The sequence below is a fragment of the Macaca fascicularis genome, chromosome 10 (genome assembly GCF_037993035.2).
Source record: "Macaca fascicularis isolate 582-1 chromosome 10, T2T-MFA8v1.1".
Lineage (NCBI taxonomy): Eukaryota > Metazoa > Chordata > Mammalia > Primates > Cercopithecidae > Macaca > Macaca fascicularis.
The window spans coordinates 57828281-57842226 of NC_088384.1; the positions used below are offsets into that span (position 1 = coordinate 57828281).

General features: G+C 37.7%; 1 protein-coding gene across 3 annotated transcripts in view; it reads right to left on the reverse strand.

Annotated features, from left to right (window-relative positions):
• Positions 1 to 1780: 1780 nt before the first annotated feature.
• LOC135965571 (POTE ankyrin domain family member B-like) overlaps positions 1781 to 13946 on the reverse strand; it is a 28952-nt gene continuing 16786 nt past the window's right edge. For 2 of the 3 annotated variants that reach the window (XM_065522628.1, XM_065522627.1), the window contains exons 8-13: positions 12358 to 12428; positions 10941 to 10985; positions 9752 to 9918; positions 2739 to 2859; positions 1937 to 2083; positions 1781 to 1828 (exon numbers count right to left, since the gene is read on the reverse strand). In XM_065522628.1, coding sequence (XP_065378700.1) covers positions 1781 to 1828; positions 1937 to 2083; positions 2739 to 2859; positions 9752 to 9918; positions 10941 to 10985; positions 12358 to 12428 — 599 coding nt within the window. Of the gene's footprint in view, positions 1829 to 1906; positions 2084 to 2738; positions 2860 to 9751; positions 9919 to 10940; positions 10986 to 12357; positions 12429 to 13946 lie in introns of all 3 variants that reach the window. The other variant, XM_065522626.1, reaches the window with a different exon arrangement.

Here is a 13946-nt window from a genome sequence, read left to right on the forward strand (position 1 = left end):
CTCATAAGAGCAAGCAGAGCTAGAGAGATAGCTGTCCCTGCCCTCTGGGCTGCATATCATCTGACTTGTTGCTCTACAACTTTGTCTCCTGGAGGCTCCACCCGAGAGAGATGTAAGTTAGCAGTTACTTAATGTAATCACCCCAGGATGGAGGGTCTGTGCTGTGAGCCCAAGTCAGGGTTCCCTGTCTGGTGATGAACAGTGCAGGGTGTGTTGTACCTGTGGGAAATGGACTGGTGTGTTCCTTGGGTCAACTGCAGCTTGTTGGAGGTGTCGATATGGCACTTAGGGTCTTTGCTCCCTTGATATTCTGAGGGAAGCAAGGGCAGTTCCACTGCAGAGGCAGCGGCAGAGAGGATTTCAGTTGCTCCTGGAAGCTCAGTCCAGGGAATTGCCAAGTTGCTACAGGCTTGATAGTTCCAGTGGGGGGCTGGCTGGAGACCCTGCCAGGAGGGCCTACCCATTGAGGAGATATGGAAATGGGCACCCACATAACAGTCTGGCCACTTTTCTGTGGGGCTGCTGTGGTATGCTGGGGGTCCACTCCAGTCCCCAATGGCCTCCTATTTTCCAGTGCCTGAAGGTATCAGCAGTGAAGTCTGCAAAAAGGCAAAGATGATAGCCTGCCCCTTCCTCTGCACCTCGGAGGTATGAACCAGTTGCCAATCTGTACACACCTGTAGGATGTGGCTGGAGGCAAGTTGAGAAGTCCTGAACAGTCAGGAGGAACAGGAACAGGGACTTGCTTAAAAAAGAAGTCTGGTCACATTTTTGTAGAGTGGCTATGCTGTGCTGGGGGTTCACTTCAGCCCCTGGTTGCCTCAGACACTCTGAAACTTGAAGACTGAAATGGCTAAGTTGTCCAAACGGCAAAGATGACAGTCTGGTCCTTCCCCTGGAGCTCTGACTCAGGGAAGTCTGAAACCTCTGTCAGCCAGAGAACAGCAGTGAAGGTGGCTGGAGACCCTGGTTGAAAGCCTGCACCCAGTGTTTACAAATGTGGTCGGAGACTGACTTAAACACGAGTCTGGCCACATTTTTGGAGGGTGGCTGTGCTGCACTGAGACACCACTTCCACCCCTGGTCAGCTTGGGCTCTCCAAAGCCCATGGGCCAGAATGGCTAGGTGCCCAAACAGCAAAGGTGGTGGCCCTCCCCTCTCTCTGGGAACTCTGTCCCAGGAAGGTTTCAAATCTCCGTTGGCCAGGGAACACTAGTGGGGGTAGCTAGAGGCCTCAGGTGGGAGGTCCTGTCCAGTGATGAGGAACAGGATCAGGGCCTGCTTACAGAAGCAGTCTGGCCATGATTTGGTAAAGCAGCTGTGCCGTGCCACAGGATCTCTTCTGCCCTTGATGGGTTTGTAGTCTCCAAAGCCCACACACTAGAATGACTAAGTTGTCTGAACAGGAAAGATGGGGGCCTGCCCCATCTTGTCTCTCAGAATTTATCCTGTGTGATGCAGCTTAATGTTTAGGCTGTTAATTTTGCTGTCAACATTAGAGTTGTTCAGAAAGAATCTCACTGTTATCTTTTAGGTTAGATATATGAGAATTCATTTTTTCCTGTAAATAAACCTGTTCATGTTGTTCTCTGTAAAGAAGTCTCTTTCATCTATTTGACATTATCACAGTCATGTAGGGCAGTAGTCAGTCTAAAACGACATGATAGGATTTCCATTTCCAGTGTTTCCTAGCTGTGTCTTACATTCTGCAGTTCAGAACTGAGCATTCTCAGCGGTCAAAATGCTAAGCTGTCCACTCTACTGAAATACTGATTTTTACTCATGCTTCCTCATTCAATTTTACAGCCTTAAGAAGTTTATCATTATTCTCAGTTGTCAACATGCTAAGCTGTCCACTGTACTTAAATGCTGACTTTTGTTAATGATCCTCCCTTAATTTTACAGCCTTTAGAAGTTTATCATTCTTTGCTTTCACACTTTGAATTTCCTCCAAAAGTTTCTTTTCCCTTAGCTGGCTCTGCTCTTTTATTTTGTCTACTTTCAGTCTCAGCATGGCAATTTCTTCCTGCAACATGCGATTTTCATGCAAGAGATCTTTTTCTTTCTTATTGGTAAGAGAAACCTAAGTAAACAAAGGGAACTTTTAATTAGCACTCAAGAGAATGACATATCATGATTTCTTCTGAAATTAAAGGATGACATTTATATTTGTATAAGGAAAAAATTCCCATAGTGGATATTTAACTGGAAAAAAGTTGGACAAAACTTCAAATCTAAAAATGTGTAAATTCCAAAAAGTTGAAATACTTATTTAAAGACCATGAAAAATAAGTCACTAGAGGATTTTTAGAATTTCAGAATTGGAAAAGCCTTTCTCTGAATTATAAAAAACACAAATGCATAAAATATAAGATTAATAACCTTGAGAATATTTTTTAAATTGGGTTTATTCTCTGATATCTAATCTATCAACCACACCATTGTAAGAACCTTAGCTATGCATATATTTGGACAGAAGCAATTTCTTAAAGTTCTTTAAGTTCCTTTTTCTGAAGAAAGTTTTATCAATATACTACTTTTCTAATATTTTTACAGTCAGTTATAAGAATTGCATTTATTCATAACTGTTTAAGCATTCTACCCTTCCACAATGTACATGTAGGCATCTAAACATTGCACTTCTGTTTTAAAAATCCTGTGTGCTTTCCAAAATACATAAAGTTGTCTTTTAAATAAATACACATATTAAAACATTTGAAAATGACTAAAGAAAATACCTCAGAATTCATTTTCTTTTCAGCCACTTCCATCTGCTCTTGTTTACCAGTCAGAATCTCTTGTGATATTCCAGCATTCTGTTCTTCCGAAACTTGCTTCTGGGTATCATTTTGTTCATCACTAGAAGAAATTTTGATTTTCATGAAATACTGGAGGTGTCCCTAAAATGATCTACAGGGCAACATGGTGCCATCAGATGTCATTCACACAATGCATATCTGCACATTAATCCAAGACAAGGCAAAGGGGTCTCACATCTCTTAACCCAGCTCTCCCCAACCATGTTGGCACCAGGGACTGGTTTTGTGGAAGGTAATTTTTCTGTAGACCTGAGTTGGGGGATGGTTGCAGGATGATTCAAGCACATAACATTCATTGTGCATATTATTTCTATTATTACTTATATATAATGAAATAATTACATAGCTCACCATAATGTAGAATCAGTGGGAGCCTCAGCTTGTTTTCCTGCAACTAGATGGTCCCATCTGGGGGTGACAGTAGATGGTGACAGATCATAAAGCATTAGATTCTCATAAGGAGTGAACAACCTAGATACCCTGTGTAAGCAGCTTACAACAGGGTTTGAGTCACACTACTATGACAATCCAGTGCCACCACTGATCTGACAGGAAGAGGAGCTCAGGCAGTAATGTGAGTGACAGAGAGTGGCTTTAAACAGATGTAACTTTGCTTGCTCACCTGCCACTAGCCTCCTGCTCTGTGGTCCAGGTCCTAACAGTCCAGGGACTGGTACTGGTCCATGGCCTGGGGATTGGGAAGCCCTGTGCTAACCCATACTTTTTATATTTATTTTTGGGAAACACTTTCCACTTATATTCTTGATTCCTCTGTATTTTATAGACAACTCAGAAATTCCTTTTGGAACAAGACAGGGTCTAATATTGTGTTTTTAACATACAACTTTGAATTAATTTTATCTGTGTATGTGACAGAAATGTGAAATAAAGTAATCATTAATCACTTTTGATTTTACTTTTATTTCATGCATGTTAAGAATAAAACTGGGAAGTCCTAGGCAGAGCAATTGGGCAAGAGAAATAAAGGACATCCAAATTGGAAAAAAGAAAGTCAAATTATCTCTTCACCAATGATATGATCTTATCCCTAGAAAACCCTAAAGACTCCTACAAAACACTCCTAGACTTGATAAATGAATTCAGTAAAGTCTCAGAGGCTACAAAATGTACAAATACCAATGAGTAGTACCACTATACACTACCTACAACCAAGTTGCGAGTCACGTCAAGAACCCAGTCCCTTTGACAATGGCTGCAAAAGAGTAAAATACCTAGGAAAATACGTAACGAAGGAGGTGAGTCAACTATAAAAGGATAACTGGAAAACACCAATGAAGAAAATCAGAGATGACACAAATAAATGAACATACATCCTATGTTCCTGGACTGAAAGTATTGATATTGTGAAAATGATCATAGTGCCCAAAGAAGTCTACAGATCCAATACAATTTCTATCCAAGTACCAACGTCATTCTTCACAGAGTTATTTTAAAAAGCTGCCATTCATGTAGAACCACAACAGAGCCTGAATAGCAGCACACACACCAAGCAAAAGGAACAAACATGTTGGCATCACATGACCTGAAAACTGTAATTATTTTTAATGAGGTAAAAATGCATAAGAATATTACTGTTATTGTACAGAGAAGACAGTGAACAAGAAAAGGAATATAAAAAGAGAATATCACTACCATATACATATATTAACTGACAAAGAGACTAAAATCTCCTACTGGAGTTTATGTTAGGACTTGAACAAAAGCTTCTAGAAATACCAATAACAGAAACAAGGCAATTAATTTTAAGGAATAAATTATGCAAAGAAATATGTATTTTAAAAAATGTAAATAGATCTTCCTGAGAGCTATTATTAACCAATTCATCGTGACCACAATTTTAAAATGAGGTCTAAAATTCTGGAATATAAAATAGTTTCATTTTGAACATAGTTAATTGAAGGCAACTTTTAAACAGAAAATGTTCAGTTAAAGTTGAGTGTAACTTAGGAAAGAAATGACCTGTACCAATGGTAACAAGAAGCCACCCAGAGCCAGTTTGAAATCTAATCAACCAATCAATGACCACTGGTCTTGCTCACCAACCAATACAGATGTGAGCAGCTTGCTTCTGAAATACAGCCAAGCAGCAGCACCTGCTCCATCAGAATAGCCAGTGCCGGACCAGTATTCCTCTTACTATAGGAAGCAAAAAATTTCCAACTCTGTCTTTTTATTTCAAATACCAAAGGTTCATAATCCCTTGAAAAGAATTTGTAAGTTCATTAAATGTGCCACCCCAATTTTTTTTTTTAAAGCAGGTGGCCAGGTGCAGTGGCTCAAGCCTGTAATCCTAGCACTTTGAAGGGCCAAAGTGGGTGGATCACCTGAGGTAAGGAGTTCGAGACCAGCCTGCCCAACAAGGTGAAATTAGTAGTCTCTACTAAAAATACACAAATTAGCCAGGTGTGGTGGCATGGCGCTGTAATCCCAGCTCCTCAGGAGACTAAGGCAGGAGAAATACATGAACCCAGGAGGCGGAGGGTGCAGTGAACTGAGACCCCACCACTGCACTCCAGCCTGGGTGATAGAGTGAGACTCTATCTCAAAAATCAAATCAAATAAAATACTAGTAAAGTTTGCAATTCCTCTGACTCAGTTTACCATAATTACAATTATGATTACAAATAAAAGAATAAATAATGAATAACCACAATATTGGGCTTTTCTCCCTAAATAAAAAAATTAATATAAAGAATGTAGCTTATTATAAAAAGCCAAAACTATTACTAAAATGCATATAATTACCAGACAAAACTAATAGAATGACCCATGTCAAAATTTTACAGTGAGAATCAATCAAACAACATACCCAGGATAAACTCCATTCACTCATTTAATAAGGATTTATTAGGTAGCTACATCCAATACGCTAGGCCTTTTTCTAGGCAGTGAGGATATAGTAGTGAAAAATAAAATCCTTATTCATGAGAGTGAGATAAACACACAATAACAACAGACAGAGAAGACAAAATATACAGTACGTTAGAGGAGAAAAACTAAAGCAGGAAAATGAAACATTTATGTGTTTGATGGGGAGGGTGGTAGGAAAGTTGGGATGGTCAGAAAAGTCTCTGCTGAGAAAGGGGATTTCTTTCTTTCTAATACAAAAAACCTTTTATTTGTATATCAAAGACTCTAAGAAATGATGATATAAGGTTAAGAGTGTTGATGTCAAGATACAAATGGATTTGAAGTTAGAGATGATAAATCACTTTGTTTCATTGAACCTTCCCTTGGTTACGTTAGAGAGCCTCCCTGGTACACTCCCAGTTGAATCTTAAGCATGATGCATCTGGGCAGTACATGGTTCTTCCTCAGAAAGTGGTTGTTCCATAATGTGTTTCTTTTTACCCTTTTTCTACTTCTTAGCAGAAAGGAGGTTTTAAATAAAGAACTGAAGGAATGGAAAGAGTAAGCTAGGAGGATATGTGGGGAAAAAGCATTCCAGACACAGGGAACTGCCAAGTACAGAGGTGTGCTTGGAGTCTTTAAGCACTAGGGGTAGATAAGGGATGGCAAGAAGTTCAGTGTGGCTAAAGCAGAGCAAGGGAGAGAATTAGGAGGAAATTTGACACATACTCAGAGTGAAATGGGAGGCAATCAGAAGGGCTGGGGCACAGGACTGACACAATTTGACTTATATTTTAAGTACATCCACTGAGTTAAGAATTGATGAAAAGGGAAGTTTTTAAAAGCCAGAACTATCAATTACCAGTCTATGACACTCATGTAGACTGCAGATGAGGGTGGCTCAGATGTAGAAGATATGACTGGCTTCTGGACATATTCTTCAGGTAGACCTGACAAGATTTACTGAGAGAATAGATGTAAGGTGTCAGAGACGGAGAGAGAGATGAGTCAAGAATGACAACGAGATTTTTGGCAGAGCAACTGGAAGAGTTGCCCTTAACCAAAGTAGGAAAGAATACATGAGGGGTAGATTTCAGGAAGGCCATTAGTAGCCCAATTTTGGGTCTGACAAGTGTGTGATACCCAATAGCTAACCAAATAGAGATATCAAGTAGGCAGGCTCATATGGAAATCTGGAATTAGGGAGAGAGATCTGAGCCAGAGACATACATTTGGAAATCACTAGCATATACACGGTAGAAAAAGTCACGAGGGGCTGGGAGCAGTGGCTCATACCTGCAACCCCAACACTTTGTGAGGCCAAGGCAGAGAGATCACCTGAGGTCAGGAGTTTGAGACCAGGCTGGCCAACATAGGGAAATGCTGTCTCTACTAAAAATACAAAAATTAGCTGAGCATGGTGGCACCAACCTGTAATGCCAGCTACTCAGGAGGCTGAGGCAGGAGAATCACTTGAACCCAGGAGGTGGAGGTTGCAGTGAGCCGAGATCACACCACTGAACTCCAGCCTGGGTGACAGAGTGAAACTCTGTCTCAAAAAAAGAAAAAGTCATGAGAGAGAAGATTGAGGACTGAGCCCTCGGAAAAAACAATGTCCAAATGGAGAAAGATGAGGAGGAGCAAGCAAAAGAGGCCATGATGAATGGATTAGAAAGGCAGGAGGAAAAGCCTGAGGGACTGAGGTCCTGAAAGCCAAATTGAAGACGCTGTTAGAGAGGAGATGTCCTCCATTGGCTCAAATTCTGCTAACAGATTAAATAAAATGAAGTGTACGAAAAATGTCTAGATTTATTACAGAAAAAAATTAGTGATAATCTTGAGGAAAAACAACGTTGGAGGAGTACTGAAACTGAAGACTTACTGGTGTGAGATCAAGAGTGAATGAAAAGAAAATTGAGTTCATGAGTGTAGACATGTTCTTTTAAGGACATCATACTTAGAAGTCATGGCTGAGAATGTTGTTATTTTCTTCCACAGTCATGGAAAATAATAGACAATTAATTTCAAATTTTATATAACAGGTGTAGTCTTCAAATTTTACATAACAATTATATATTTTAAAAGTTATAAAATTATACACATGTGGCATTAAAAATGCCAGACTGAGGTGGTAAATCCTTAAAACTATAGAACTAAAAGTCACCTTAAACAATTCTAGATTCCATAAGCTGAATATCACTTTGTTCATGCTTATACATAAAGACCAAGAAACACTAAACGTTTCAAGGAGAGTATTTCTGGCTTGATAAAAATCAGCCAATTCTAGAACAGTTGATACTCATCAAATATACAAAGTAATTGATCACAGTAAACTACTGAGTTCTATTCACAGGAATAAAGTGGCAGAAATGCAGAAAATAGTCTTATGTTATAAATGAAATTTAAAAAATTATATGAAGTCACTGTGGAAAAATGTGGTGTGGTGAATACTGAAATATATCCTTTTCTAAAAGGAAGGATAATGTCACACATGCCGGACACTTTTATGAATAAGAGTTACTGCATTAGTAGCACCTTCCTTTTAGCACAAGGTCAGCACATTAGCACCTGTGGGCCAAATCCCACTGCCTGTTTTTGTAAGTCAAGTATCTTGGAACCCAGCCACGCTTATTCACTCTACAGTTCACAGAGTCAATTAGCTGGGTGTGATGTTGCACACCTGTGGTCCCAGCTAGCAGAGAGGCTGAGGTGGGAGGATCACTAGAGCCCAGAAAGTGGAGGCTGCAGTGAGCCATGATCACAAAACCGCACTCCAGCCTGGGCAACAGAGACCCTGTCTCAAAAATATATATACAGTCTGCAAAGCCTAAAATATTTACTAACTGACTCTTTGCAGAAAAATCTGACCAAATCCTGGTTTAGTAGATGAAAGATCCTTTGATACATTTTAATAAAAGTTTTACCCAATATACTGAAATGTTTATATTAAATATAGATCTCCATACAATCCCTTGGCAATATTCAGATTGAAGATCCAATATTTCAGCACTCAGGCACTGACAACAAAAATTTAATAACTAGCAATCAAGGTACAGTGTCAATGGAGCATGCAGCTTCCATTTGCAACACAGCAGATATTACAAGAATTCTAACAAAATTATCTTAAGATGTGTTATCAAAGTAAAGGTTTTAAATACATTTTAATTGTGAAATAATCCGTATACTCTAGATCTAACCTCATTTGTAAAAAATGGTTCCATACTACATTATTTTCTGGGAACGAAAATTGAGCTATTTCCTATTGGTAAGGATTTACTTTTAATAATGATAAATTCCTACTGATAAGGACCCATCTTTTGATATAATGAAGCTGTAATAAATGTTCTTATATGTAAGTATATACGTAACTAATCTATACAAGTATCCTTAACATACATATATATCCTTACTATGTTATATATGTGTGTGTGAATATGCTACTCAATTAATTTTCGAAATGCATTTACCAACAGTGTACGACATGTCTTTTTCAATGAGACCATTTCCTTTGCAGCAACACAGATGGAGCTGGCGGCCACTATTCTAAGCAAACTAATGCAGAAACAGAAAATCAAATGCCACATATTCTTACTCATTTAGTGGAAACTAAACAATGAGAACTCATGGACACAAAGAGGAGAATAACAGGCAAAAGGGTCTACTTGAGGGTGGAGCATGGATGGAGGGAGACGACCAAAAAACTACCTTTTGGGTATTTTGCTTATTATGTGGCTGATGAAATAATCTGTAGCCCAAACTTCCATGATACAGTTTACCTATATAACAAACTGCACATGTACCTCTGAAGCTAAAATAAAAGTTCACTAAAATGTAAAGAAATTCCTTTCCCCTCACATTTGCCAATACTCGTTATTTTTCAAATAAATTAATGACTGGAAAAAATGGTAACTCATTTTTTGCTGATTTTCATTTTTCTGATTACCAGGCAAGGCTGAATATCCTAGGAAAAATATAAAATTTTTAATCATGAATATTAGCCCAAATTAGGATTAGTTTGACAGCATATGGCTGTCTCCTATTAAATGTTGTCAGAGGCTTACCTGTGATACTCTTCATTCTCAGTGTCAGGAAATTGCTGACTTTCAGGTGTTCTGCTCTTGCTTTGTGGAATTAATCCATCATCACCATTGCCAGCAGCGGCATCCTTAGTCAGGTTTTCTGGTAATCCCATATTATTACTTCCGTGCTTCTTCATGTCTTCTTCAGCCTTGAGTGGAAGTTTGATATTAAGGATATTCACTTTATTGAATAAAAAGAACCTTTTTGATTGATTTTATCAATTGACTCAGTTTGTCATTATTGTAGTCATTAAAAATATTTCACACTTAAGTTTGATCATGTATACAGAACAATTACCATCTAATTTTAAGATGTAATTATCATATCATTGTAAAGTTTGCTTCATTTCTGCTTGACTGAATAAAACAGAATTTTTCAAAATTCAAAAAGGGCCCTCCTTCATTTTGTGCTTTTATTCCCAATGACTCTTCAGAATCTTATATATGTATTTATCCCATTTGACTCGTGGGAACACACAAATAAAAAGACAAAGATGCAAAATGTGTCTTCTTCTGTCTTTACCACCTAGATCTCACATTAAGCAGTCAGATTTAGAGGATGAGACACTGTGGGGCTTCAGGAATAGAAAGGAAGATTGCACTTTTCTGCACTGAGATATTCTTCTCCCCCACTGCCTTTGATCATTTTTTTTCATTTGGTCCCTGGGATATCAAAAACATGATGGTTCTCACTGAAACATGGGAACCAAAGTTCGCCACAACACAAGGAGCAGAGTGAAACTGCTGAGGTACAAGCGTGGATGCCCAGAAAATAAGATGTTCCCCAAATTTCACATTCGATAGCCGTACAATTTTCTAGCTGGAAGATACACAGAATAAGAAATTATCTTCTTTAGCCTCATTAACTATTGATAATCAGACTAAAACCAAGAAAGATAAAATGATTAATCCAAAGCTCCTAAAGTCGCATGACCTAGCACTTTACGGCACCATTCAGGATTATTCCATAATAATGAAAGAATATTTCTGGGGTTTGTATCTCTTTAAAACTCAATCTACAGAATTCTTTCTGAGTTAAATATTAAATTTTTCACTGATGATTTATGCTACTTACATGATAGGATCATGTGTGCCTATACTTACAACACTTTATTAAACAACATAATGTAAAAATCTAATTCAACAGAAACATTTGAATATAATGGTATACCTCTCTATCACAATCCTTGTTTATTTCTGGTTCTTGAGACATTTCCTGCAAATGCAAAAATAGAAGGTTAATTTGCTTGTTGTATTTCTGTGATGTTTCCTCTTTTGGAATGCATGTTTTAAAAATAATTTTATTTTAAGTAATCAAGTATAGACAATGAAAAATTAGAAAATAATTAAAATTAAAATTTAACTGTTAAAATAAATGATTAATTAAAATTAAAAATTAACTTTTTAATCTACGTTCAGCTACTGCCACATCACTGGCTTCTGACTAACATGAGAAAAATAATTCACCTTAGCCAACGGGAGAAGATAAACATGAACCAGCAAACTTAACTTTGTCACCATTTGTTTGGACTCCACTTAATTTATTACGTGTTAAATCTGCCAAAAATGCATCAGCGGATGATTTGTAGTGTTGCAAAGTCTTCCTCACTTGAAAAGAGTTTACCTCACCAAACCCTAACCAGTGAGCCTCTACAGATTACTAACTGAATTGTAGGCATGCTTTCAGTTATTAGGAGCTGAAATCAACACCAAACAGAAAGAAATGCAAATTCTTAAATTTTAATTGAAATTATATGTCATAATATGATAGTGTTATGTATCTAGTTTATCTGCTTAAGTCCAGTTCTAATATATTCTAATGTGTACTAACGACAGTGGATAAAAATTTTAATAATCTGTACTCATTTTCTGCAACTGCAGTAAGTTCAAATGTTATTGTGTTTCTGCACTAACACCAAAGGTCCCATTCTGCAAGATACGATTCTTGTAATAGGCATTTGGGTTGCTTTTATGACCTGGTTCCCTCCCTGAAGAGAAACGCTGAGGTCAATGAGAGATCACAAGGCAGAATATATCTTTCACCTTGCTATCAGTGACTGCAATATAAAACTGCAGATTTTCAATCACTGGCCATGATTACTCTTCAACCACGAATCCAGCTCAGGGACCATCAGTGTTACATTGTTCATAATTCTATTGCTTAATAATATAATCCAATAATTGATGTTACTTTCTTTATTATGTCAGGGTGCTGTAAGAATAAAAGAACAAAGTTCTGGAATTTCTTTTGCCTCTATTCCAAAAGGAAAGATTACCTATAAGCTAATCAAAAAGGCAGATAAGAATATTTTAAATAAGAATATTGTAAAGTAAGAGTATTTTAAAGTTTATAGTGGTTATGTTTTTTAAGGTAAGTTTCAAATGCTAACTTAGAATCTATTGATTCTTCTGTTAATGAGGTTGCTGAATTTATTAAATTTTATGAATCTATTAAAAAGTTCTTAGAAAAAAGAATCTATTCATCCTCAAAACCTAGTCTGAAAGATAATTTCATTTGGACTACCTAATATTATTAAAGCAAAGAAAACAACATTAAATCAAACATTTAAATGTAAAATTTTCCATGCCTCTGGCTGGCTATTTTCACTGCCTTTAAGCCTTTGTGATTCTTCCTCTGATGTCAGCTTTAAGTCTTGTTCTGTTGAGAAATCCATATATTCAGTTAAAATGAACCACTTAGAACAGTTAAAAACTATTGCCTTTATAAAAATAGATTTAAGACAACATTTTATTTTATCTCATAAATTGAGTGTTTAGTGTTTCATGAAATAGTTACTTAGGAAATCACTCTCTAAGACTTCAACAAACCACTTGGGGAGACGCCTGATGAGATTCACTCACAAATTCATCCACCCAACATAAATGAACAAAACCACCAGAAACACAATTTTAAAATACAGTAGAAACATATAAGGTAACACAGAATGTTGTTCTCCACTTCCTAATCATGAAGCAGTAAATGTAATGAAAAGGAAATTTAGTTTTAAAGAGAAACAAGTTTTCCTGCACTTAACTACTCTGACTCTAAGGATAGTAACAGGCAGGGCCCAGGTAAGGTTGTGTTGACCCTGTCCAAGAAGCCAGAGCCCACAGGTATGGGTCCAGACATCCCAGAGCAAGGTTAAGAAAACAAATTCCTTTACCGTCTCCCCTTCCCCTCAGCATTTACTCATAGCTATTTGTACAAATGTATATATTTTGCAAGTTCTTCTTTTCCTTCAATGTAGTTGCAAAGTCACAAGCTATGCTGAGGTTGCAAAACTGTCACTATATGATTAACTGCCTTTGTTCTGCTTCTGTAAGCTTGCCTTTATAAGCCAGGCTCTGTCTTTGTTCAGGACTCAGCATTTGGATGCAAATCCACTGAACCGGTGTGCACCTAAATAAAATCCTCCTGTTTCACCCACTGGGTCTCTCCTGCCTCCTGTTTTCTGCAACAATAGTACCTTATAAATGATTTCCAAAACTACTACTGACACCTTTATTAGTGCACAATGTCTTCCTAATATCTAAAATGTTTCCCTCTACTATTCTGACAAATTTATTTTCTTTTCTTTTTTTTTTTTTCTTCTTCTTCTTTTTTTTTTTTTTTTTTTTGAGCCAGGGTCTTTCTCTGTCACCAGGCTGGAGTGCAGTGGCACAATCTCAGCTCACTGCAACCTCTGACTCCCTGGTTCAAGCGATTCTCCTGTCTCAGTCTCCCAAGAAGCTGGGATTACAGGCATGCACCATCATGCCCAGCTATTTTTCATATTTGTAGTAGAGATGATGTTTCATGATTGGCCAGGATGTTCCTGATCTTTTGACCTTGTGATCCACCTCCTCCAGCCCCCCAAAATGCTGGGATTACAGTTGTGAGACACAACAACTGGCCTTATTTTCATCTTTTAAAACAATGATATGTGAAGTCTTCCTTGATTCTGCATGTCTTTCCCCAGATAAAAAGGTACCTCCTTCTTGAGGCTGCCTTCTGAATTCACTGATTTTTCTACTGCATCTTTACCACCTGAACTCTATGTTATTCCCCCACATATCTGTCCCCTCTGCTCCAAGACTGCAGAGAACAGTCTTGCACATCATCTTTGTAAAAACAGTCTTTATTTTACTCAGAAATTTCTTATTGAGTCCTGCTACATACATGCTAGGCATTAGGGTT